The 27664-nt window shown below is 42.5% G+C and overlaps 1 protein-coding gene across 1 annotated transcript in view; it reads right to left on the bottom strand.

The window, feature by feature from the left end:
- LOC138979679 (uncharacterized) overlaps positions 1-27664 on the bottom strand; it is a 69197-nt gene that overhangs the window by 13665 nt on the left and 27868 nt on the right. Inside the window, exons 9-11 of the mRNA XM_070352398.1 lie at positions 22360-22394; positions 18949-19054; positions 9919-10080 (exon numbers count right to left, since the gene is read on the bottom strand). Coding sequence (XP_070208499.1) covers positions 9919-10080; positions 18949-19054; positions 22360-22394 — 303 coding nt within the window. The remainder of the gene's footprint in view (positions 1-9918; positions 10081-18948; positions 19055-22359; positions 22395-27664) is intronic.

The following is a 27664-nucleotide window of genomic DNA, read 5'->3' as shown; positions in this document are numbered from 1 at the left end:
AGCTTTTGGAATGGGTCCGCAAATGCGAGTGGAGGCCAATTCCGGTGTAACACGAAATTTTTACTCCACGAAAGATTTACTCCGGAGTAAAAATTTCGTACGAAATTCTTACTCCGAGTACACCTTTCGTACGAGAAAAGAACTCCCCAAGGCACGAAAAAGTGACTCCCTCCACGAAATTTTGACTCCCTATTTTTTTAACTTCCAGTAAAAATCTCGTACACGAAAATGGGATGCGGGCGAAGGGATAATGCCAATATGTGATCTCGCGCGAACGAATGTCGCGCTACCCTCCCTCCACCCCTTCCACCACCAAAACTAACAGGGGACAAGGGAGTAAAAGTTTCGTACACCTGGCATGGGAAGTCAGTTAAATTGCTCGTGTTAGGGTGGAGTAATTTATTCGTTATTTATTCGTCTGGGGAGTAGTAACATTTTTGTACGAAATGTTTACTCGGAACTCACCTGTCGTGGGGAGTCATTTTCTCGTGTTATGGGGGAGTTCTTTTTTCGTAAAGGGAGTAACTTTTTTTACGAGATTTTTACTCCGGAGTAAAAAATCTCGTGGGAGTAATTTTCTCGTGTTACACCGGCATTAAGGTGAAGAGGTGTTGTGCAGTCGCCTCGCCACCCTCTCGCCTACCAACGCTCAGAGTTACACAGGTGCAGAAGCTGCCACGCGTAGAACGGCCTTAGCAGGTGCAGCTTTCTTTTTCGGAGTACTCGTCTCCTAGCCAGACTGACTGACTACTAGGGTTTAACGTCCTCTTTAGACCAACTGGTCTATATTGGGCCAGTTATTGGTAATACGCTGAAGATATGGTGTGATACTTTGATTCGAGCCACCAGCATTGGGTTTGTCTCGTCAAAGTATCGAAATACGATCATGATAATCAGAAACGAGAGATGATGCATGCGTGTCTTCGTGTTTTCCCAGCCCTGAGACGTTCGCTGTGAACTTGGGATCTTTTTCGTGCGCATGCGAGCACACGGGGGTGTTCGAACAGAGAGTACTAAATCTCTCGCCGAACATGGGGATCGAACCCACGCTGATAGCGACCAACGCGCTACCAACTGAGCTACGTCCCCGCCCAGTCAGACTGCCTGCCAAGGCTAACGAGCTTTGTCCGCCAGGGATAATAAGTTAATATGAATGTAAAAAATACATGACTTGTACGGAGTGAGAGGGAGGGAGAAGTGCCGTGCAGCTCACGCTTCTTTTTACATTTAGTCAAGTTTTGACATAGAGGGGGAATCGAGACGAGGGTCGTGGTGTATGTGTGTCTGTCTGTCTGTCTGTGTGTGTGAGTGTGTCTGTGTGTCTGTGTGTGTGTGTGTAGAGCGATTCAGAGTAAACTACTGGACCGATCTTTATGAAATTTTACATGAGAGTTCCTTGGTATGATATCCCCGGAATTTTTTTCCATTTTTTTCGATAAATGTCTTTGATGACGTCATATCCGGCTTTTTTTAAAAAGTTGAGGCGGCACTGTCACACCCTAATTTTTCAATCAAATTGATTGAAATTTTTGTAAAGCAATCTTCGACGAAGGCCGGACTTTGGTATTGCATTTCAGTTTGGTGGCTTAAAAATTAATTAATGACTTTGGTCATTAAAAATCAGAAAATTGTGAATAACTTTTTTTTTATATAAAACGATCCCAATTTCCGTTCATCTTATTTTTTTATCATTTCCTGATTCCAAAAACATTTATATGTTATATTCGGTTTAAAAGCAACCTCTGAAAATTAGAAATATAAAAATTATGATTAAAATTAAATTTCCGAAATCGATTTCAAAACATCTTATTCCTTGTCGTTTCCTGATTCCAAAAACATATAGATATGATATGTTTGGATTAAAAACACGCTCAGAAAGTTAAAACGAAGAGATGTACAGAAAAGCGTGCTATGCAGCACAGCGAAACCACTACCGCGCTAAACAGGCTCGTCAGGTATATTTTTCTGTAATGGTGTACCCGCATCAAACCTCTCAGAAAACTGGGAAAGCCGTATTGAAAACATGAGCCGAGTCATAAACACGTGGCATAGAAGGAATCTTGGATATTTAGGCAAAATTTGTATTTTAAATAGTTTTCTCGTTCCACAATTAGTTTACGTAATGAGAGTAATTAATTTATCAGAGAAGGTGTTAAACAGAGTTACCACAATGTTGTACCACTTTTTGTGGAAAAGAAAAACTACCAACAAAAAAGCATTTGAAAAAGTTAAAAGATGTGTGTTAAAAGCTGATTTTGAAAAAGGAGGGTTGTGTATGCCCGACATTAAAATTATGCAGCAATCGTTTCTGCTGGAATGGATAAGAAAGCTGCATACGGCTACTGATACGGAAAAATGGTCATTCATCCCAATAGCGCAATTTTCTCAACTGGGTAGAGACCTGACTTGTTTTCATGCCAAAGTAAAATGGAAGCAATTTAAAAAAGAACATGTTAATTTGGCCCCTTTTTGGGAGGAGGCCCTAAAAGTCTGGACAGAGAATAACACCCACACAGAAATAGAGAACCCACTGTTGGTAACAGTCTGGAATAATAAAAACATTATGTATCGAAATAATGTGTTATTTTTTAAGAAATGGACTAAATGTGGGATCGCATTAGTTGGTGATATATGTGTTAATAACAGGCTGTTATCCCTAGAATAGATTAAAGGTAAAGACTGCTGTTACCTCGTTTATGAAAAGATATCCGGCGTATATGCTCATGCAATCCAATGAAAACAATGTTCTGCTTTTTGACCATAAAGAGTTATTTACAGCACGTTCTTATAGATTACATTTAATAAGTAAAACTGAACACAACCCTTGTTGTCTGAATTTCTGGATGCACAAGTTTAATATAGAAATAACTAAATGGCATTGGCTCATCGTAAGGAATGAATCAAGACTGAGAGAATTGCACTGGAAGATACTGCATAACATATATCCGACTAATATTTTGCTGTGTAAAATGGGAATTAGAATGAATAACAAATGCTCATTCTGTCCAGATAAGATTGATTTTGTGGAACATTTCTTTTATGAATGTTCTGCTATACATCCAATTTGGGAAAGAATAACCAATAAGGTATTTCAGCAGTATAATGTTAATATAAAAATTGATGTTCAAACAGCACTGTTAGGATACATGAAAACACCTGGTATGTCAAACAATTTAGTAAACTATATCAATTTACTTATTATTGTGGCAAAAATGTGTGTGGGAAAATTCAAATACGGGAAACCAATAGAAATTGTGTGCATGTTTAATTCAGAGTTAGATTTGCGACACATATAGACTGAGAATAATGGTAATTGTAAAATATTTTAATAAAATTGTCCATTGTTGGTATTTGTCCATGATAGAGGTGAAAAGATTAGGGCAAAAGAAGTAAATTTAAATGTGTGGTTTTTTTATTTATTTTTTAAACCCTATCTTTAAGCTGTTGATTTAAAAATGTAAGAAAAAAGAAAAAAGAAAAAGGGAGAAGGAAAAAAAAAAAAAAAAAAAAAGGAAACTGAGCTGAACATTAGAAATGAATTTATGTTACGATTATTTTTATTTATTTATTTATTTAAACATATTAGTTTACTGATAAAGTTTGTTGATTTAAAAATGTACACATTTGACAGAGAAAAGAAAAGACCTATGAAGAAGGTTTGCTCCAAGCCATACACCAAAAAAAAAAGAAAAAAAAAAAGAAGGAGGCAAAAAATAATTGTAGTAGCAAACCTGTATGCAACTGAGGTTTAAAAAAAAAAAAAAAAAAAAAAAAAAAAAAAACAGGCTCGTCAGTTTCACTGCGTTTTGCACGAGCGGCGGACTACGGTCATAGTGAAAAAATGCAGTGCGTTCATTTTCAATCTGTGAGTTCCACAGCTTGACTAAATGTAGTAATTTCGCCTTAGGCGACTTGTTTTTTTTTTAAGGAGATCAGTATTATACGTATATATTATATATATATATACTAGATGAATACCCGCATCGGCGGGAAGAAGTAGACCCGGCTTTGCCGGGTGTACGCCGGCTTCGCCGGCGCACGAAGGAAGGGAGATAAACGCGCAAAACACTGGAGAAAATAAGGAAGAGTTGTGGACAGTGACCTTCTAAAAATAGTAACGGGAATATGGATGAAAGCGTTGTGGACAGTGACCTTCTAAAAATAGTAACGGGAATCTGGATTGACGCCACACGAAGGAAGGGAGATAAACGCAAAACACTGGAGAAGATAAGGAAGAGTTACTGGGAATGGATGTACAGAAAAACCATCAAAACCAAAATCGGTTCAGCGCTGCGCGCTGAGAGCACGTGTTGAAAATTCTCATCAACCAGGTTGTGTCCGGGGTCTACCTGAATATGCCCACCAAATTTGAAGCAGATCCATCGAGAACTTTGGCCGTGCATCGCGGACACACAGACAGACAGACAGACACAAGCCGTATATATATATATAGATATACTAGATGATTACCCGCTTCGCCGGGTACCGGCTTCGCCGGTAAGAAATAGAGTCGAATACCCGGCTGCGCCTGGGACCCGTCTTTGCCGGGTGTACGCAAACACTGGAGAAGATAAGGAAGAGTTGTGGACAGTGACCTTCTAAAAACAGTAAAGGGAACATGGATTGAGCGTGTGTGGACAGTGACCTTCTAAAAATAGTAACGGGAATATGGATTGACGCCACACGAAGGAAGGGAGATAAACACAAAACACTGAAGAAGATAAGGAAGAGTTACTGGGAATGGATGTGGGAAGATGAACAGAAAAACCAAAATCGGTTCAGCGCTGCGCGCTGGGAGCACGTCTTGTAATTTCTCATCGACCAGGTTGTGTCCGGGGTCTACCTGAATATGCCCACCAAATTTGAAGCAGATCCATCGAGAACTTTGGCCGTGCATCGTGGACACACAGACAGACAGACACAAGCCGTATATATGTCGTGCCTAGATCCTGAAAGTGCCTAAGTTCTTAAATTAGGTAGTGTCTTGCCTAATTCGTGAAATAGGCAACGGCTGTGCCTAACCTGTGAAATCAATGTTGAATTTTGCCTAATTTGTGAAAATTTATGATTTAGGCTGCCTATTGCGTAAATTAGGCAGCCTAAGTCGTGAAATTAGGCAAAGTTTTGATTTAGGCACGACTGCTGTACAATTTAGGCAAAAATGTCTACAGAATAGGCAAAATCCTTGCCTAATTTGTCAAATCAATTCTAAGGTCTAACTGTTTTACAAATTAGTCAGTCTGTTTGAATCCAAAATCATTCGCGTGCGTGCGCGCCTCTCACTGCGTTGCGGGTGACAACATATCAAGTTTGTGAACACTACTAACTACTTGTGAACAGTACTAACTGTGATACAAGTGAGATAATAATCACACTGGAGCATTTCGCAAGAAACTACCTAATTCAAGAACTTAGGCACTTTCAGGATCTAGGCACGACATACTGTATATATATAGACTAGATGAATACCCGCTTCGCCGGGTAGCCGGCTTGGCCGGGAAGAAGTACTTAGAGCCGTACGCCGGCTTCGCCGGGTCCGAACAATAGACCCGTCAAGCTTAGGTCCCTCCCAGATTCGTGGAATGGGAACAGCACGAAAATGATTCAGTGGCCATAATGCCATTCCTGACCATATCGAGTCCCATCCTTGTCGACGAATGTAACCGTGTTAATCACCTTTGGAGGCGAACTCCACTCAAACAAGATTGAGCAATTTAGAGCTTATCTCTAAGCCCTTTTGAACTGTTATGGCTTCTCAAAGGAAGGCCAGTACATACAAATACACAAAAGCCGCCAGACCACATCACAAACAGAACTGAACAATCCACAGGTGTTGCCCACATAGAGAGACACGCACACACACACACACACACACTCACACACACACACACACACACACACACACACGCACACACACATACACACACAAACACACACACACACACACACACAAACACAGAGAAGCCGTATATATAGAGAGATAGATGGCAGTGTATTTTTCGCGTGGCTATAAATTGATTCGACCTTTGCACTTTTACAGTGAGGATTATTTACGGGTCCAATTTACGTTCTGGACACTGCGGTGACCTTCTAAAAATAGTAACAGAACGCCGGGAATATCCGAAGATGCCCCCTCATACTATAGTGCACCATACGAAGGAAGGGAGGTAAACGCTGAAAACATGGAGAAGATAAGGAAGAGTTACTGGGAATGGTAAAATGAACAGAAAAACCGAAATCGGTTCAGCGCTGCGCGCTGAGAGCACGTGTTGAAATATCTCATCGATGATATTGTGTCCGGGGTGTAGCTGAATACGGTGTCCAAATTTGAAAAAGATCCACCGAGAACTTTGGCTTTGGTGTGTCGGTATGGGGGCCCGGGTAGCTGAGGTGGAACCAAAATCGGTTCAGCGCTGCGCGCTGAGAGCACGTGTTAAAATATCGACCAGGTTGTGTCCTGTCCCGGGTGTACCTGAATATGCCCAGCAAATTTGAAGCAGATCCATTGAGAACTTTGGCCGTGCATCGCGCACACACACACACACACGCAGACAGACAGACAGACAGACAGACAGACACAAGTCGTATATATATATATAGATATATACTAGAGGAATACCCGGCCTCGCCGGGTGGATCGCGAGACAGAGTAGCGGTTCGCCGGCTTAGAGCACGTGTTGAAAATTTTCATCCACCAGTTTGTGCCCGGGGTCCACCTGAATATGCCCACCAAATTTGATGCAGAATATTTAAGATATCACAAACAGAACTCTACAATCCACAGGTGTTGCCTTGCGAGCTATAAATAGCTCACAACTTCTAAGGCGAACAACTCTGCAGAGTCTGCTGTGAAGGGCGACGGTAGTCTCCCTGTCACACCCGCCCCCGTTTGATTGAACTTTGTCCCCAAAGTTCCGAACCATGGACCCGCCAAGCTTAGGTCCCTCCCAGATTCGCGGAATGGGAACAGCACGTAAATAATTCAGTGGCCATAATGCCATTTCTGAACATATCATGAGTCCCATCCCTGTCGACGACGCCAAATGTAACCGAGTGCCGAAACACCACAATCACCTTTGGAGGCGAAGTCCACTCAAACAGGATTGAGAAATTCAGAGCTTATCTCTAAGCCCTTTAAAAACTGTTATGGCTTCTCAACGGAAGGCCAGAACATACAGACACACCAAAGACGCCAGAACTGTACAATCCACAGGTGTTGCCGACACACACACACACACACACACACACACACACACACACACACACACACACACACACACACACACACACACACACACACACAGAAGCCGTATATATGTATAGGTTACAACACGAGTGGTTTTTTATATGGCTTGTATTTCAGTCAAGACCCAGCGGATGAATATCATCGGGAGACACGAGCCTCTGGCGAGTGGCTCTCGATTGATATTCCCGCTGGGTCTTGACTGAAATACAAGCCATATAAAAAACCACGAGTGTTGTAATCTGTATATCCCATTCTACCATCAAACACAAAGTGTAGACTACTAGCGGCACTGTTGCGATCTGTGGACTGTAAAACAGTGGTGCCAGCAAGACTTAGCCCTTTTGCAACCTTAAACTAAGTGACCGTCGCTGAAAAAATAAAACGAATGAGTGCATCGATAAGTACGCGGTAACACTACTTTCAGACCATTTAAAAGCTTTAAGTAAAGGTTCATAAGTTGCAAGAAAGTAATGAAGTCGTATAGAAATTAATTTAGTTGAAGCGCACAATTCTTTTGTTTTGCGTTTCAGGTCGGCAGAACGGGCGAAACGGGTTTGGGACCCATTTGTCTTACTCGATTCAGAATCGATTCCACGTTGTTTTTCTCGAACGTGTTATTATACAATTAGGCTTATTGACAGAGAAGCAAATTTTAGGGAACAAATATGTAGGTTTAGATTTAACCATTTGCTCCCTATTTGAAATGTATCTACGTGATAAACTGTTTTGCGAGTGTGTTTGCATGAATGAACCTAAACTGGTATGGGTGTGAGGAAAACGGGACCGACTTGGTGAAGTCGCGAATTGCTGACACGTCTGTCACCGCCGATTGATTGCATTTTGAAGGAATATGACTGGATTACGGAAAAATACACACATGTTAAGTTCTTGGATACCTTCATCGCCAATGTGGACTTACTGCAGAGCCAGGCAAAAGAGTAGACTTGCTCGCAAAACACGTGAAACAGCGGTTGTTTGATAGCGAAGCCAAACCGTGCCAGGTAAGGACGCTTCTCGGTCTCGCTACGCATGTCACCAGTGACAGTGTTGTTGCTTTGAGTTTGACTAACAAACTCGAAACTGTCATTTAAAACATGAGCCAAATGTATATTGATTGTGTGATTAGTCTATGTGACAGGGCTTCTATTATCTGTGCTCCCTAGCTTCTGTCAGTTCCCACACCGACACTGCCAGAGAAACTGAAGACGCACACCAAACACATTACTGACTCTCAAAAATCGTCTGCTAACGATGCAAGGGAGGGTACTCGTGTTTTTGTTTTGGTTCGCTTGCATGTGGGTATCTTGTAGCCTAAGTTGAATGTTCGTTTTTTTCGATCTGCATTGCTTTCATAATGAAGGAAACGTTTGTTTATTGCATCCCATACATCAGATCAGTTCTGAGATTCATTTTTGCGTGCAACTGATATGGTTTTCTGAGCCGTGCAATACGATTTTGGAACTTCATACAAATGTGTCACATTGTTCGGCGCGAGGTCAAAGGTCGGGAGGAAAGTAGTTCTTTGCCCAAATCGGAATCTGCACTATCATATATTTTTTGGAGTCCATGATGTATTTATTGAGCTATAAAAATACAACATATATACCCATACTGAAGTAACAGAGACAAAGAAGGGAGGTCATGGATCCATATATATATGTAAATATATAGAGATAGATGACAGTGTATTTTTCGCGTGGCTATAAATTGATTCGACCTTTGCACTTTTACAGTGAAGACAACTTACGGGTGCAAGGAAAGCGTTCTGGACAGTGCAGTGACCTTCTAAAAATAGTAACGGGAATATTTGAAGCTGCTTGTCATACCGTAGCGCGCCACACGAAGGAAGGGAGATAAACGCAAAACACTGGAGAAGATAAGGAAGAGTTATTGGGAATGGTGAAATGAACAGAAAAACCAAAATCGGTTCAGCGCTGCGCGCTGAGAGCACGTGTTGAAAATTCTCATCGACCAGGTTGTGTCCGGGGTCTACCTGAATATGCCCACCAAATTTGAAGCAGATTCATCGAGAACTTTGGCCGTACATCGCGGACACACAGACAGACAGACGGACAGACACAAGCCGTATATAAATGTATATATAAAGCTAACATTAATATGAATACACATGATGTGGGTTTTTTCAGGGTAGAGGGGGGGGGGGGGGGAAATATACTAAAAAAGCAAGTGAGTCAATTTGATCAAAAATGGGGGGGGGGGGGGGTGACAGTGCCGCCTCAACTTTCACCAAAAGCCGGATATGAGGTCTTCAAAGACATTGATAAAAAAAAACATAAAAAAAACATTCCCATGAAATTCCAGGGGAACTTTCATGTCGATCGATCCAGTATGTTTCTCTTCAGGCGGTGAATTCACAGATGTTTCCAACCTTACCCTCCCCACCCCAAGTACCACGTGAGGTCTGAAGGAAGCCACACTTTAGGCGGAGAATTCAAAGATGTTTCCAACATTACCCTCCCCAAGCCCAAGTAGCTTCCCGGCCAGGTAAACTTTGAATGCAGCTACACTGCAGGCAGAGACTTCGAGGTGATGACGATGGTGTCTCATGTCCAACAGGCCTAGTTTGTGTGCCTATTTAAGGACGTGATTCGTTAGCCTGAGAATTCAAAGATGCTTCCAACCCTTATACCCTCCCCAGCCCAAGTACCCACCTGGCCACGTAAGCTTTGAAGGCAGCCACACTGCAGGCGGAAAATTCAAAGATGTTTCGTGGCATTGCAACGACGGGCGTGTTTAGAGTGGCAGACATCACGTTCTCGAGATTGGCAGGACAGGTTAGCGCGTTCACTGTGCCATCATGCCTCGCGCTCAGTCTGCAATCAACAATGGTATGTGGGTTTATTCTCAAGAGCTGTGTACCAGGAAACACACACACACACACACACACACGCACGTACGCACGCACGCACGCACGCATGTACACGCACACACACACACACACACACACACACACACACACACACATACACACACACACACACACACTACCAGTCTGACAGAAAACATTGACTACATGCAAAAAGGTGTTATCCTACATACGCGAGAGAGACACGGGTGAGATAATAATCGTTCAAATCACACGTGTGTATATCATGTAAATGAGGTCATGTCAAGCAAGTCTGGCAAGGACCTGTTTTTCCACTGCTTATGATGCCAAAGTCACCGAGACAAACGTCATTATAGAAAAAAAAATTGCGCTCGCTAATTACCCTCGATGAATTTTTAGAACTAACACGTCACGCCACACTTTCAGAGTGACGTTTCTTTGCTTTGACGTAATAGATTGCACGAGGCTTTTGAAGAGATTGATGTTCTAAAACAAGCGTCTTCAATTTAGCTGCCTCGACTGCAGGACATTTTCAGTAAAATACATGTAAGTGCAGTATGTAGGATAAACAGAATACTACACGGCTTGCTGTTTCGTGATTTTTTCTGTATTTAATTTTTGCTGAATGTCTATCAAAGCTATTTCACTCTAATTAGGCCTAACGATTAACCTAAGAGAGAAGGACAACCAAACACAAAATGAAACTTCTTCGCAAGAAAACAAGCTAGTTATCAGCATAAAACAAAAAGTGGTCCATATTAGAAGCCCTTCCCCTACCTTCATCAACCGGAATAAATGCTCAATCCGCTGTCATTTCGCCACTGGCACTGAACCTTGCTTCTTTTTTTCACTGTTTGGTTAAACATTGACACGGCAACCCAAAAGAGTGTTTCAGCTGTTTCAACACACGGCTTTTAGCTACTACCTTCGAGTGACTTGTTCCTCAGTCTAAAATGACACCGGAAGCGAAAAAATTGTCGCCCATACTGTCCTAAATAGATGTCATGACACGCATAACGAAATAGACTTTGACGTCATTTGTTTTTGGTTCGGTGGACTCCGGCCGTCGCAAAATGGCTTGTCCGAGGGTCAAACTTGATAAGGCCGCGTGAGTACCCAAAACGTCTTTGTTCTCTGTTGGCATTGCAGCTGTGAAATAATCATTCTACAATACTCTATGAGTAAAAATCAAAATCTGGCAATTTCATTGGTTTAGAAACATGAGAAAATGATGATTGCCCATGTTTTGTGAAGCATGGTGATTTTCACATGTTTTGTGGAGTGTATGAATATCATTTTCGTGTATGAACACAATGGTATCAATAATGGCTGTCTACCCTCGAACTTTATCATATTCATTATGCTGGTGACCCAAGGAGGTTTCGTCACTCCATAATCACAAGAGTTAGCAACTGTCAAAATGGAATCTGAAGGCAACTTCGAGTTGAGTCTCTCATCACTGAGTGACTCAGAATGGGAGAATGATGAAGACATCAAGCAATTTATAGCAGAAGAAGGAAGAAAACAAAACGAACATGCCACACTCCATGAAGCTGACAAAGGAGCCAGCGCACAAGTGCCAGTGGGCCACGCAGAGACAGAACACCAGAATGAGAATGACGCAGACGACAAATAGATACGTCATAATGGTCTCGATAAACAAACAGACATGCGCAAACACTTTTTTTTTTTACTTGCTTCACTGAAACAGAAACAAAACAAATACCTGTAGCCGAGACCGGAAGAGTATTGTAGTGAATGAAAAGGCAAATCGACGTCACGTCCTGTTCGTTTGGCGACATGAATATTTTTGGAACGTGATCATGACCAACAAAGTTTAGAAATGAAAAACAAATACTTCAGTTCCTATTCTTAACAATAGTGTCAGTTCTCGCTGTGTAACATATTCAGGATAGCCTCAATGTCAATGAATCAGCTGCGCAGTGTGGAAAAAAGGTACGTGAGGTAAATAGTCGACGAAAGCAATGACATTTTTATGGAAAGGAACGTTTTTCCCAGTGTGTCATTCAGCAAGATCGAGTTCCACTGTTGGTGAGTAAAGTAGAATGGAAATAGCCACCGCCATTTGACATGTTTCGGTTGTAAGTAAACATTTTTCTCATGTTTTGTGATTGGAATGAAAACCTCATCGCTTCGCGATTCGGTTTCCATTCAATCACAAAACATGAGAAAAATGTTTACTTACAACCTCAACATGTCAAATGGCGGTGGCTATTGCCTAAGTCTTGTGTCTCAGTCGTGTAGGTACAGAGTTTGCTTCTGCAATCGCTGTGTTCGTGTTGGGCTTCGTGAGACAAATCAGCGAATCTATCGTGTGGAAGAAATGTCTGTAGGGGAAGGGCTCCTAATATGGACCGGCTCTTAATATGGACCACCTCCAGTTCTGACAAACTAGCGGCGCTAGAGCGCTCAAAACCATTTCATTCGCTGTATTCACCCTCTCTGGATAATTTGCACATGTCAAAACAGTTGCAGAAACACAAACCTCAAAACCGTTAGGCTTTTTCTCTTTTTTTCACTTTTGGCAGCGTTCACTCTAAATTTGCCGCTTAAAACGGACTCGTTTCTGTCCACAGTCAAAGCTTTTATCACACAAAACGTGCTATATATGACAGCTAAGACCGTATTTGTTACATTTTAGCAGTGTTGACCCCGAGTTTCTACTGCACACAAAAAATAATAGCGAAATCTCAAAGTATGTGTGAGTCCCCTAATATGGACCACCTTCAACAAATCGAAGAAAATAAAAGCTAAAGGCTATTTTCATTAATTCATCACGAAGCTTGCTGAAAATAACCTATAACTAGCCCTCGAGATATCAAAAATATATAACAAATAGTCTTCTTTTCGTGGACCAAAAACAGATAAATCTAAAGCATATTTTAATTAGTCTGACTTTCACACTAAGTTGTATCATGTTATTTTGAAGTACAGGGGGCGGGGCTTTTTACAGTGATTCGTGAAGGCCTCTCCACTGGTCCATATTAGGCGCCCAGGCTCCTGATATGGACCATTTGTGATTTTGTCTGTATTTAATTTTTGCTGAAGGTCTATCAAAGCTATTTTACTCTAATTAAGCCTGACGGTTAACCTAAGAGAGAAGGACTACCAAACACAAAATGAAATTTCTTCGCAAGAAAACAAGCTGGTTATCAACATGAAACAAAAAGCGGTCCATATTAGGAGCCCTTCCCCTACAAAACACCCAACCCAACTGCGTTTGCAGTTTGCTGAAGAAATCAACTGTATGTGGTTAATTTCATCCCTTTAATGCTTGTTGAAACGAGCCATAAAGCTTTAGAATACAAGATTCCAAGCATTGCTTGACGATCTGAACACAGACGAGGTCGCAGTTTGTAAGTTGAATCTATGAATCGGCACGACCAGGGATAGATCTTTATCTCTGGTACGACCTTCCAGATTATCAACAGCGGGTTCATGGTCCGAATCAAGAGGTCGAATTGGCTTGGGTACCAGTCAAACGTCACCATTTTCATAAAAGATTTCTTTTTCTTGTTTCTGTGGCTGCGCAAGCTATTTGCCTAGGTCATGGCCGAACTTTAGGCCTACGGAGCAATATCGCGGGATATTTTCTCACTAGAATAACAGAGACAAAGAAGGGAAGTCATGCTACATATGACATTTCTTCATTCAACCCCCCTCCCCACACACACACACACACACACACACACACACACACACACACACACACACACGTACACACCTTTCCATATCCCACCCCTCTCTAAATCACCACTGTCCATGTGGGTCTGTGTGTACTTCTGTGTTTGTGTGTGTGTGTGTGTGTGTGTGTGTGTGTGTGTGTGTGTGTGTGTACATCTGTGTGTGTGTCTGTGTGTACATGTGTGTGTGTGTGTGTGTGTGTGTGTGTATGTGTGTGTGTGTATGTGTATATGTTACAGTCAAATCAGGAAATCAGGTATTTCACGAGAATGTCTGAAAGTTTAGGCATTCATGGTAAATACCTGGTTTGATCAGGCAATTCCGGAAATGACTGAATTTTTTTAGGCACTATCAAGAAATGACTAAAAACTACTTGTGCAAATTTCCCGTTTTGCCTGACTGTTAGGCAAAACGGGTTGTTCTGAGACCTTGTCTGTTTTTACCTCGCCTGCCTTGAGCATGAATTTCTCTTCTAGCACATTGTCTATTCATCGTTTTCCCCATTTCACTGAGTTCGGAGTGATTGCAATTTGTTTTTTTACGGGTGCAGGTCACTACCGCGAGTGTAACACTATCGCGTGTGTAAGACTACGAGCACGAATTTATTGTGATTTTCTCGTAAAGTTCGGAGTGATTGGAGTTTGTTTTTACATAGCCGGCCTTGAGCACGAATTTATTGTGAGTTTCTCGTATAGCACATTGTCTTTTTTTTCCCCCCTTTTCGCTGAGTTTGGATTGATTGGAGTTCACTTTCAGTATAATGCTAGTTCCATTGTGACATTGCTCTCAATATTGAGGGTAGCAATGGAGGAAACAGAATTGGTAGAAGACCGATTTAATCGGTTAATCTTTCAAAAGTACGCCAAAAATGGAAAACACTTGATGACAAAGTCCAAATATTTTCAAATACTTGAAGAGATGATGGAAAACGGAAGTCGGAAAACTCCACGTCAGTACAAGCTGTTTTCGAAGTAAGTAGACTCCTCTCTCTCTCTCTCGTTCCTCCCTCTCTCTCAAACCTGTCTTTCTGTCTGTCTCTGTCTCTCTCTGTCACTTCTCTCTGTCACTGTTTGTCTCGATGTATGTATCTCTCTCTCTGTGAAACCCCAATCTACTATGTGACAATTGAAGACACATTCGACGTGATCAGAACAGCTCATCTTGCCACAGGACACCGTGGAAGGGATAGGGTTCTAAAGGAAATTGAACAGAAATTTGCAAATGTGCACAGAGAAAGCGTTGAAATTGTCAAGTCTTTATGCAAGGTGTGCCAAGAAAAGACAAAGCGACAAAAAACAAAAGGAGTTGTAGTGAGACCCATCCTTTCAAGTGATTTTTCTTCCAGATGTCAAGTTGACCTGATTGACTTTCAGTCGATGGGCGATGGTCAGTACAAGTGGATAATGGTTTATCAAAACCATCTTACAAAGTTCGTTGTGTTGCGACCACTGACCTCAAAAAGAGCTTGTGAGGTAGCAGTTCAGTTGATGGACATCTTTGCACTACTTGGAGCTCCTGTGATCCTACAATCGGACAATGGTTTCGAATTCACTGCAGCAATTATCACAGAACTGAGAGACTTGTGGCCTGAACTGAAACTTGTCCATGGCAAGCCGAGACACCCTCAGTCCCAAGGATCTGTGGAGAGAGCAAATGGCGATATAAAGGACATGTTGATTGCCTGGATGGCCGACAACTCCACTACTCGTTGGTCAGTTGGGCTCCGATTTGTTCAGTTCATGAAAAAAACAGGTCATACAGTGCTGCTATCAAGAGATCTCCATATCAGGCTCTCTTTGGATGTCAACCAAGACTGGGGCTGAGTTCAACTTCTCTACCGAAAGAACTGATTGACGAGTTTCACACTGAGGATGATTTACGTGACTTTTCGTTGCGAAATTCTGGCAATAGTGATGCTGAGATGGCCGCAGACGTCCACCATGCAGACGCTGTGGTTGCTGACGTCCACCGTGCAGACGTCGTGGTTGCTGACGTCCACCATGCAGACGTCGTGGTTGCTGACGTCCACCATGCAGACGTCGTGGTTGCTGACGTCCACCGTGCAGACGCTGTGGTTGCTGACGTCCACCATGCAGACGTCGTGGTTGCTGACGTCCACCATGCAGACGTCGTGGTTGCTGACGTCCACCGTGCAGACGTCGTGGTTGCTGACGTCCACCATGCAGACGTCGTGGTTGCTGACGTCCACCATGCAGACGTCGTGGTTGCTGACGTCCACCGTGCAGACGTCGTGGTTGCTGACGTCCACCATGCAGACGTCGTGGTTGCTGACGTCCACCGTGCAGACGTCGTGGTTGCTGACGTCCACCATGCAGACGCTGTGGTTGCTGACGTCCACCATGCAGACGCTGTGGTTGCTGACGTCCACCATGCAGACGTCGTGGTTGCTGACGTCCACCGTGCAGACGTCGTGGTTGCTGACGTCCACCGTGCAGACGTCGTGGTTGCTGACGTCCACCGTGCAGACGTCGTGGTTGCTGACGTCCACCGTGCTGCTGACGTCCACTCAGCTGGCGACGCAAGGGCGGGGATATAGCTCAGTTGGTAGCGCGCTGGATTTGTATTCAGTTGGCCGCTGTCAGCGTGAGTTCGATCCCAGGTTCGGCGGAAATTTATTTCACCGAGTCAACTTTGTGTGCAGACTCTCTTCGGTGTCCGAACCTCCCCCCGTGTACACTATATTGGGTGTGCACGTTAAAGATCCCACGATTGACAAAAGGGTCTTTCCTGGCAAAATTGCTTAGGCACAGTTAATAATTGTCTACCTATACCCGTGTGACTTGGAATAATAGGCCGTGAAAGGTAAATATGCGCCGAAATGGCTGCAATCTACTGGCCGTATAAAATTTCATCTCACACGGCATCACTGCAGAGCGCCTAGAACTGTACCCACGGAATATGCGCGATATAAGACTCATTGATTGATTGATTGATTGAAGTGACCACTTGTACACGCTTTTGACCTCTCTCTCTTTTATCCCTCTCACTAGCTTTTTTCCTCCCATTCTTTTTCTCTTTTCTTGATCCTTTTTCTCATTCTTTTATTGTTTGTCTTTTTTCTTTCTCTAATAAAAAAAATCTCTTATTGTTTGACTAGGTCTGAACCCCAGCGTAACACTGCCAACATCCACCCTGGAAATGCAAACCTCAGTATTGAGGAGTTGGTGACTGATGACAGTGTGGCATTGCTTGACAGACAATATAAACAAATTCAGCACCACAGACAAGCTAGCAGGGTATGTCAGCTCCAGCAAGCAGAAAGAATGGTGAAGCGGAGTCGCTTGGATCTCGGTCATGGACAGAGAGGTGATAACGTCGCTATACCCATTCCACTGGTGGATAGAGGCCGTGGAGACCCGCGGAATATCCTGGGGGTGATTCTTGACAGGAGTGAAAATGACAACTACACACTGGTGACCAAGAATGGGATTTTAAAAGGAGCCTACGCCAGAAACGATTTCGAACTGTGTCCACAAAAACTGTTGTATTTGAGTGAAATGAACTGTGTTAAGAACGTAAAGCGGAGGACAAGGATACGTCAAGTGCAACTGTTCGGGTGCAAAGAAATGCCAGAACAATCGGTGCAAATGCTTCAAAGCAAAACTGAAGTGCAACAGTCGGTGTCACCAATCCTTGACTTGTGGAAACAAATGAACTGTTGACAGAAAGTTCTGTTTCAATGTACATTTTAGTTTTTAGAATTAAACATTAAAATGATAACATCATGATGTTCTTTAATTGAATGCCTTAAAATCAAGAGAGAGAAAGAGATAGGAGAGAGAGAGAGAGAGAATACAGAATAGATTCCACACTGACAGCATTGGCCCGGCACAGGCAGTTGATGGCTGGACAGCAATACCTTCCTGATGGAAAAGAGGCATGAAACCAATTACGACCCCAGCCATTCAAAGTTTTATAGTAGGCTTCTGTGCTGAAATGCTTTCTGACTCTCACCAGAAACACAGATTGTGAGCGGTAGGCATTCTCCGATAATGCCTGGCAGCCTATTTCAGTCAATCACCGATAGTGCCTAAACAATTTCAGTCATTTCCGGATTTGCCTGATCAAACCAGGTATTTACCGTGAATGCCTACTAAACTTTCAGGCATTCTCGTGAAATACCTGATTTCCCGATTTGACTGTAACATATATATATGTATGTGTGTGTGTATGTGTGTGTGCATCTGTATGTGTGTGTGTCTCTGTGTGTGTGTGTGTGTGTGTGTGTGTGTATGTGTGTGTGTGTATGTGTATATATATGTATGTGTGTGTATGTGTGTGTGCATCTGTATGTGTGTGTGTGTGTGTGTGTGTGTGTGTGTGCATCTGTATGTCACTATGTGTGTGTGTGTGTGTGTGTGTGTGTCTGTGTGTGTGCATCTGTATGTGTGTGTGTGTGTCTGTGTGTGTGTGTGTGTGTGTGTGTGAGAAGTATAGCTGTGTAGTATTGTGTGTGTGAGAAGTATAGCTGTGTAGTATTGTGTGTGAGAAGTATAGCTGTGTAGTGTGTGTGTGTGTGTGAGAAGTATAGCTGTGTAGTGTGTGTGTGTGTGTGAAGTATAGCTGTGTAGTGTGTGTGTGTGTGTGTAAAGTATAGCTGTGTAGTGTGTGTTTGTGTGTGTGTGAGAAGTATAGCTGTGTAGTGTGTGTGTGTGTGTGTGAGAAGTATAGCTGTGTAGTGTGTGTGTGTGTGTGTGTGTGTGTGTGTGTAAGAAGTATAGCTGTGTAGTGTGTGTGTGTGTGTGTGTGTGTGTGAGAAGTATAGCTGTGTAGTATTGTGTGTGTGAGAAGTATAGCTGTGTAGTATTGTGTGTGAGAAGTATAGCTGTGTAGTGTGTGTGTGTGTGTGTGTGTGTGTGTGTGTGTGTGTGTGTGTGTGACGTATAGCTGTGTAGTGTGTGTGTGTGTTTGTAAAGTATAGCTGTGTAGTGTGTGTGTGTGTGTGTGTGTGTGAGAAGTATAGCTGTGTAGTGTGTGTGTGTGTGTGTGTGAGAAGTATAGCTGTGTAGTGTGTGTGTGTGTGTGTGTGAGAAGTATAGCTGTGTAGTGTGTGTGTGTGTGTGTGAGAAGTATAGCTGTGTAGTGTGTGTGTGTGTGTGTGTGAGAAGTATAGCTGTGTAGTACTAACGAGTGTCCCAGCTCGTGGGCAGCAACGTTCCCCATGATGGCCTTGAACCCGTTCTCCACCACTGACGTACTTCTCGCCGTGCACACCTGTCCAATTCCGGCAACGCCTGTTACACGTCAGAGGTCCACAACGTCATTCAACGTGACGTCATAATAATAATATAATAATAATAGTGGCAAGCTTATATAGCGCGAACCATGGGGTTAACCCACGCTCTCCGCGCTTTACATCAAACTGAACAATGCAATACATGTTTACAATAAATAGTATCCTAGTTCATACAGTAGTGTAAATGCCATAATGCATTAATTATACAAACAACAACATCCAAAGAAAAACACACACTCACACAAGTTAAAGCTAACTACATAGTAAGAAAAATAATATGTTAAATCAATGTTATACGTCATTACACCTAGTAGTGGTCGTTGTTGACCTGTGGCTTTATCGCCTAGGCCTCGCGGCCCATATTTAGGTGTCTTGATCATTCCGTGGTTTTGTACACTATACGTTTTTTTTATATTTTTGACCAAAATATGACATTTTAATTAAATCGATGGAATCTGGTTAGAATTCCTTTTTGGTTTTATGATTCAACGCAAACAAACATGCACTATTTCGTATTCTCGGCTGGCTGCCTAAATATGAATTTGTGTCGGCCTATGACGTCACACGCCTCAAAGAAGGGAAATCCAGTGTTCAATCGATACATTGGGAGTTGTGTATCTGTATGCGTCAAATTCGACGAATCCTTGCAATAATGTTTGGACGCATCCAGGCAATCCAAGATACAAAGGAAAGTAAACGCGGTAAATGCATACGACATATGTAATACCAATAGAGTAAGTGCGAGTTATTCGGAACCTGTCTCCTGTCACCTGAAAGAATAACAAACACTGAGATGAACAAGCAACTTTCATCCAGAGAAGTGTGTGTTTTTTTACATTTAGTCAAGTTTTGACTAAATGTTTTAACATAGAGGGGGAATCGAAACGAGGGTCGTGGTGTATGTGTGTGTGTGTGTGTGTGTGTGTGTGCGTGCGTGCGTGCGTGAAGAGCGATTCAGACCAAACTACTGGACCGATATTTATGAAATTTTACATGAGAGTTCCTGGGACTGATATCCCCGAACGTTTTTTTCTTTTTTTGGATAAATGTCTTTGATGACGTCATATCCGGCTTTTCGTGAAAGTTGAGGCGGCACTGTCACGCTCTCATTTTTCAACCAAATTGGTTGAAATTTTGGTCAAGTAGTCTTCGACGAAGCCCGGACTTCGGTATTGCATTTCAGTGTGGTGGCTTAAAAATTAATTAATGACTTTGGTCATTAAAAATCTGAAAATTGTAAAAAAAAAAATATATATATATATATAAAACGATCCAAATTTACGTTTATCTTATTCTCCATCATTTTCTGATTCCAAAAACATATAAATATGTTATATTTGGATTAAAAACAAGCTCTGAAAATTAAAAATATAAAAATTATTATCAAAATTAAATTTTCGAAATCAATTTAAAAACACTTTCATCTTATTCCTTGTCGGTTCCTGATTCCAAAAAACATATAGATATGATATGTTTGGATTAAAAACACGCTCAGAAAGTTAAAACGAAGAGAGGTACAGAAAAGCGTGCTATCCTTCTCAGCGCAACTACTAAACCGCTCTTCTTGTCAATTTCACTGCCTTTGCCATGAGCATGAGCGGTGGACTGACGATGCTACGAGTACATACGGTCTTGCTGAAAAATTGCATTGCGTTCAGTTTCATTCTGTGAGTTCGACAGCTACTTGACTAAATGTTGTATTTTCGCCTTACGCGACTTGTTTTTTTTTAATTGAGCATGTTCACAGAAAAATAACAATTGCCATCTCCTTTATCTGGTGTTATTAACATCTGAACAAGTCGCGTAAGGCGAAATTACTACATTTAGTCAAGCTGTGGAACTCACAGAATGAAACTGAACGTAGTCCGCCGCTAGTGCAAAAGGCAGTGAAAGTGACGAGCCTGTTTGGCGCGGTAGCGATTGCGCTGTGCTTCATAGCACGCTTTACTGTACCTCTCTTCGTTTTAACTTTCTGAGCGTGTTTTTAATCCAAACATATCAGATCTACTGTATATGTTTTTGGAATCAGGAACCAACAAGGAATAAGATGAAATAGTTTTTGAATCGATTTCGGAAATTTAAATTTGATCATAATTTTTTTATTTTTAATTTTCAGAGCTTGTTTTTAATCCAAATATAACATATCTATATGTTTTTGGAATCAGAAAATGACGAAGAATAAGATGAAATTGTTTTTGGATCGTTTAATAAAAAAATAATTTTAATTACAATTTTCAGATTTTTAATGACCAAAGTCATTAATTAATTTTTAAGCCACCAAACTGAAATGCAATACCGAAGTCCGGCCTTCGTCGGAGATTACTTGACCAAAATTTCAACCAATTTGGTTGAACAATGAGAGCGTGACAGTGCCGCCTCAACTTTCACGAAAAGCCGGATATGACGCCATCAAAGACATCTATCAAAAAAATGAAAAAAAACCATCTGAGGATATCATACCCAGGAACTCTCATGTCAAATTTCATAAAGATCGGTCCAGTAGTTTAGTCTGAATCGCTCCACACCCACGCACAGACAGACAGACAGACAGACAGACAGACACACATACACCACGACCCTCGTCTCGATTCCCCCCTCTATGTTAAAACATTTAGTCAAAACTTGACTAAATGTAAGAAAACGTTGCTGAAAGTATAGTTAGTTAAATTATAAAGAAAAACATCATTAATTATATCCATCTTTTTCAACAACAAAAATCCATTTTCATTACTTTATTATCCTATTGCTGGGAAATTCGGGTCGCTTCCTCCCAGTGGAAAGCTAGCAGCAACAGAGTCGCGCTACCCAGGTGTCTGCGTGTTTAGGTGTAATCAGCCACCTGCACTTATTGCAGAATGACCGAGGTCTTTTACGAGGCACAGTGGTGACACGGGGGTGGAACATGGATACAGTCTCTGAGTCTGCACATAAAAGTTGACCCGTGTCCATTCCGGTTCGGACTCCAACCTGGGACCTTAGGATCACAAGTCCAGTGCTCTACGAAATAAGCTACAGGGCCCCCATTAGGCCCCCCCCCCCCCCCAAAAAAAAAAATAGTCTGTTTACGGTAACATAGGCCCAAAAAATAGGGTCGGTAGGTCGGGATTTTTTTTTTCTCAAAAAACCCGTATTTTTAAGTTATTTTGCCAAAAAACAAAGACTTTTTTTTTCTTTTTTTTTCCAAATGCCCCAAAAAGTCTAGGGTCGCGCGAAAAAATAGGGTCGGTCGGGATACCGTAAACAGACTATTTTGTGTGTGTGGCCTTTAATGCAAATGAAGAACATATTTTAACATGTACTTACCAACTGCAGAGCCGCCCATCAGGTCAATGTCGTAACTGAAATCAAGCACAAATTTAAATAGAGATGATGATGGTTATGAGAGGGTAAATTTACATAGTGCAATACTGTATTTGATTGTGATAGTCTTAATTGACCTGTGACCTTATTTAGATTTTATATGTAAATGTATTCAATTTAAAGATGACACGGACAACACTTTAGTAGGTCAGTGTTCAGGGCCGGACTAGGCGAAGAAGAGGGGGGGGGGGGGGGGGGGGGGGGGGGGGGGGGGTTGCCAGTGGTGGTCCAGGGGAATGTTGCCCCTGGCGGAGTCAAGGGGCAGAGCCCCTTGTGGGGGTCAGGGGGCGACGCCCCCTGAAGCTGATGGGTAGGTCATATTCTGAGATAGGAAAATGGTCGCTCCTTGCATGAAACGGCATAAAATAAACAATAATAAAAAATGTTTTAAATAAGTGAGGTACATGTTTAGGCTAGGGGGGGGGGGTTGCACAACCCCCATACCCCCCCCCCCCCCCCCCCCCCCCCCCCCCCCCCCCCTCGGTAGTTCGGCCTTGGTGTTACTGGCAGTATGATGGGTGTGCTTTTTACATTTAGTCAAGTTTTGACTAAATGTTTTAACGTAGAGGGGGGAATCGAGACGAGGGTCGTGGTGTATGTGCGTGTGTGTGTGTGTGTGTGTGTGTGTGTGTGTGTGTGTGTGTGTGTGTGTGTGTGTAGAGCGATTCAGACTAAACTACTGGACCGATCTTTATGAAATTTGACATGAGAGTTTCTGGGTATGAAATCCCCGAACGTTTTTTTCATTTTTTTGATAAATGTCTTTGATGACGTCATATCCGGCTTTTCGTGAAAGTTGAGGCGGCACTGTCACGCCCTCATTTTTCAACCAAATTGGTTCAAATTTTGGTCAAGTAATCTTCGACGAAGCCCGGACTTCGGTATTGCATTTCAGCTTGGTGGCTTAAAAATTAATTAATGACTTTGGTCATTAAAAATCTGAAAATTGTAAAAAAAAATAAAAATTTATAAAACGATCCAAATTTACGTTTATCTTATTCTCATCATTTTCTGATTCCAAAAACATATAAATATGTTATATTTGGATTAAAAACAAGCTCTGAAAATTAAATATATAAAAATTATTATCAAAATTAAATTGTCGAAATCAATTTAAAAACACTTTCATCTTATTCCTTGTCGGTTCCTGATTCCAAAAACATATAGATTTGATATGTTTGGATTAAAAACACGCTCAGAAAGTTAAAACAAAGAGAGGTACAGAAAAGCGTGCTATCCTTCTTAGCGCAACTACTACCCCGCTCTTCTTGTCAATTTCACTGCCTTTGCCATGAGCGGTGGACTGACGATGCTACGAGTAGCCTATACGGTCTTGCTGAAAAATGGCATTGCGTTCAGTTTCATTCTGTGAGTTCGACAGCTACTTGACTAAATGTTGTATTTTCGCCTTACGCGACTTGTTATTACATTCGTGAACCTATGTTTTATGTCTGTTGTCCTTTTGTCCAATTGTTGTTATAATCGTTTACAGGCAGGCTGGGTGTACTGAAGAAAATTGTCCATTTTTATGTAATGTTTTAAGTGTTGTTATTGTTATTGTTTAATGGACAATAAAGTGTTGTTATTGTTATTGTTATAATGGGGCTAACCACGTCACGTGATAACTATGTCTAAGGAAATATTGTCTTTTTGCTTGTTCACTTTCTTCCTCTCGCCTCCTTTTGTTCGTGCGTTGTTGTGTGTTTTATGTGCGTGTGTGTCTGTATATATACTCATGGAATAAAATAACTTAACATGTTTTAAAATTTAATATCTCAAAATCGGAAAAAGTTGCAGGAGAGCGGGGTGGTACGATCATAGAACCATCAATTCCTGAGAAGAGGAAAAAAAGCGGAATGTTCTCGGTTGCTTAGTTTTTTCACAATTGGTCCTCAAAGACGCATGGTGTCATTTTGGAGTTTACTAGACTGACGCCTAAGCTTGCCGACGCTGCCGACAGCCAGTGCACGCTGTGTGTGCTGTAAACAGGTAGGCCTGCACTCTTTGACTCTCGGGGCACGTCTACCTGTACTTGAAACCTGCAAAAGGTCTGCTGCTGATCCACGAATATTGCATGAAAGTACTGCCTTTGGTTTGTCCGTTTGTTTGTGAGTGAGAACAACTCACTAAAATGTTTCTTTCTCTTTGCCCAAAACTGTCCACTCTGTCTTTCTCTTTCACCATGCCACGAACGTGTGTGAACGATAGACTCGTCGCAATAGGGATGTTGAGAGGAGGGATGACTTATACTGATGTTGCTAGGAGATTCGGAGTGACCAGGCAATCAGTTGCCTTGTGGCGAAGAAGGTACCAGCAAAACAACGGTAACGTATTGAGGCTAACCTTCGCACTTTATGAAAAGTCGCGATTTTTTTTTGCCACTTGTTGGTTATTGTTGATCGAATTTCGACTTCACAATGAAATTTGTTTTGTTAATAAACGTATTGAGGCTAACCTTCACTGCTCCTGTGTAATTTAATTGCGGCTGCGATCAACCAGTGCACGCACAGCGCTGTCAAACACACAGTGCTAAGTTTGTAAACTCCAAAATGACACCATGCGTCTTTGAGCTCAAATTGCAAAAAAACGGAACAAGCCAGACTATTCCGGTTTTTTGCCCATAATGAGCAATTGAACAAGCTTTACGTTGGTACACAAATCACTCCTGTAACTTTTTCCGATTTTGAGATATTAAATTTTAAACAATGTTAAGTTATTTTATTCCGTGAGTATATATATATATATATATTAGAATGAATACCCGCTTCGCCGGGTAGCCGGCTTCGCCGGGAAGAAGTACTTAGAGCCGTACGCCGGCTTCGCCGGGTCCGAACAATGGACCCGCCAAGCTCGCCAAGCTTAGGTCCCTCCCAGATTCGTGGAATGGGAACAGCACGAAAATGATTCAGTGGCCATAATGCCATTCCTGACCATATCGAGTCCCATCCTTGTCGACGAATGTAACCGTGTTCATCACCTTTGGAGGCGAACTCCACTCAAACAGGACTGAGCAAGTTAGAGCTTCTGAAAGGAAGGCCAGTACATAAAATTACACAAAAGCCGCCAGACCACATCACAAACAGAACTGAAAAATGCACAGGTGTTGCTCACATAGAGACACACACACACACACACACACACACACAAAAACACAGAGAAGCCGTATCTATAGAGAGATAGATGACAGTGTATTTTTCGCGTGGCTATAAATTGATTCGACCTTTGCACTTTGACAGTGAGGATAATTTACGGGTCCAATTTACGTTCTGGACACTGCGTTGACCTTCTAAAAATAGTAACAGTAACAGAACGCCGGGAATATCCGAAGACGCTCCTTGTCACACAAAAGTGCACCAAACGAAGGAAGGGAGGTAAACGCTGAAAACTTGGAGAATATGAGAAGATAAGGAAGAGTTACTTATAATGGTGAAATGAACACAAAAACTAAAATCATTTCAGCGCTGCGCGCTGAGAGCACGTGTTGAAATATCTCATCGATGATATTGTGTCCGGGGTGTAGCTGAATACGGTGTCCAAATTTGAAAAAGATCCACCGAGAACTTTGGCTTTGGTGTGTCGGTATGGGGGCCCTGGTAGCTGAGGTGGAACCAAAATAGCTGAGGTGGAACCAAAATCGGTTCCGCGCTGCGCGCTGAGAGCACGTGTTGAAATATCGACCAGGTTGTGTCGTGTCCCGGGTCTACCTGAATATGCCCACCAAATTTGAAGCAGATCCATCGAGAACTTTGGCCGTGCATCGCGCACAGACAGATACACAGACAGATACACAGACACACAGACACTAGTCGTATATATATATAGATGTGTGTGTGTGTCACTGTGTGTGTGTGTGTGTGTGTGTGTGTGTATGTGAGTGTGTGTGTGTGTGTGTGTGTGTGTGTGTGTGTGTGAGTGTGTGTGTGTGTGTGTGTGTGTGTGAGTGAGTGTGTGTGTGTGTGTGTGTGTGTGTGTGTGTGTGAGTGTATGTTGTCACGTAGTGGTGGCAAGTGTTTGACGACTGTTGTCCTTGGTGGCAATGTTGCGTTATTTTCGGCGCGATGTATCATTGTGTGTTTGTTGATGGGTGCATTCCGTGCGATTTCCCTTTGCCAGTTGCTATAACACTGTCAGCGAATTATGCACGCTTAGATGGCGTATCTCGTGCGCTAGCTGCGGACCTCGCGTTGCAGCATTTTTGCGCAGGCCTTGGGTTCTGTCTCGTGCGTATGAGTACGACAGACCTGGGAGAGTTCACGCGTTGGATGGCAGAGAAGCTGGACAGAGTCTGGACTGTGTGGCGCTGTTGGAGTTTTGTTGGCAACTACCAAGAGCCGCTGGGGTAATTGTGTGTTGGGATGTGTCTTGTTTCGTTTGTTTATTGGTTGTAATTATTGTCGTCTACTGTGGTGTCGTTGTCTCAGTTGTCGTGTGAAATTTTGTGTGAACTAACACTAGTTGACAGTTGTCAATGGACAGAACGATTAGTGGTCAAGGTGACGTTTAAACCAAGTTCAAAACAACTCCAGCTTTTGCTTTGTTTGACGACTGTTATTTTATCAAGGGACGTTAACTTGTATTACAATCAAGAATGCCAAGCCTGGGCTGCTTTCCGTTCTTTGGAAATTGATTATAGCATTCATGGCTATTGTAAAGATTTATGGTTGTTGTAAGTATTGTTGCCGGGTGATTGATAGTTCGCAAGACAATATTTCCTGGGGGTAATATTATTGTACACACCTAGGGCTGGGGGCAGTGGGGGAAAGGATATGTTTCGCCGACTCTGGGACTCAGTGGTTATCGAATGTGTTGCAGCTTCTTTTCTTCCTGATTGTCTTCATCATCCCACCTGTTGCCTCGACCTTGTCACCGGTGTTGTCACCGTGGCAGTATCCTGCAGCGCTACTGTGTCCCACTCTCAGCTTGGGATGTCCGCCCGCCTTCGGAGCTTGATTTGTGCACCGTCGAGGCCGGGTGGGTTCGCCACCACCGTGCTTCGTCTCCACCGCCGTCAGTCCGTCCTCGTTGTCGCCGGCGCTGATGGTGGTGACGTAGGGGGCTCCAACTACGCTCTCGCATGAACTGACGCCGAGACCCTGGTTCCCCACCTTCAGGAAGCCGCGCTGCATGAGCCGAGCTTCAAGTTACCCCGTCGACACTTCCGGGAAGGACCAGCTTACCTGCTTAATTGCAGGCAGTCTATCGTCGACGTGACGTCACCGACAAGGAACACTTATCTTCGCCGACAAAG

Source organism: Littorina saxatilis, linkage group LG11 (genome assembly GCF_037325665.1).
Source record: "Littorina saxatilis isolate snail1 linkage group LG11, US_GU_Lsax_2.0, whole genome shotgun sequence".
NCBI lineage: Eukaryota > Metazoa > Mollusca > Gastropoda > Littorinimorpha > Littorinidae > Littorina > Littorina saxatilis.
This window is presented reverse-complemented; position numbering and strand designations above follow the sequence as displayed.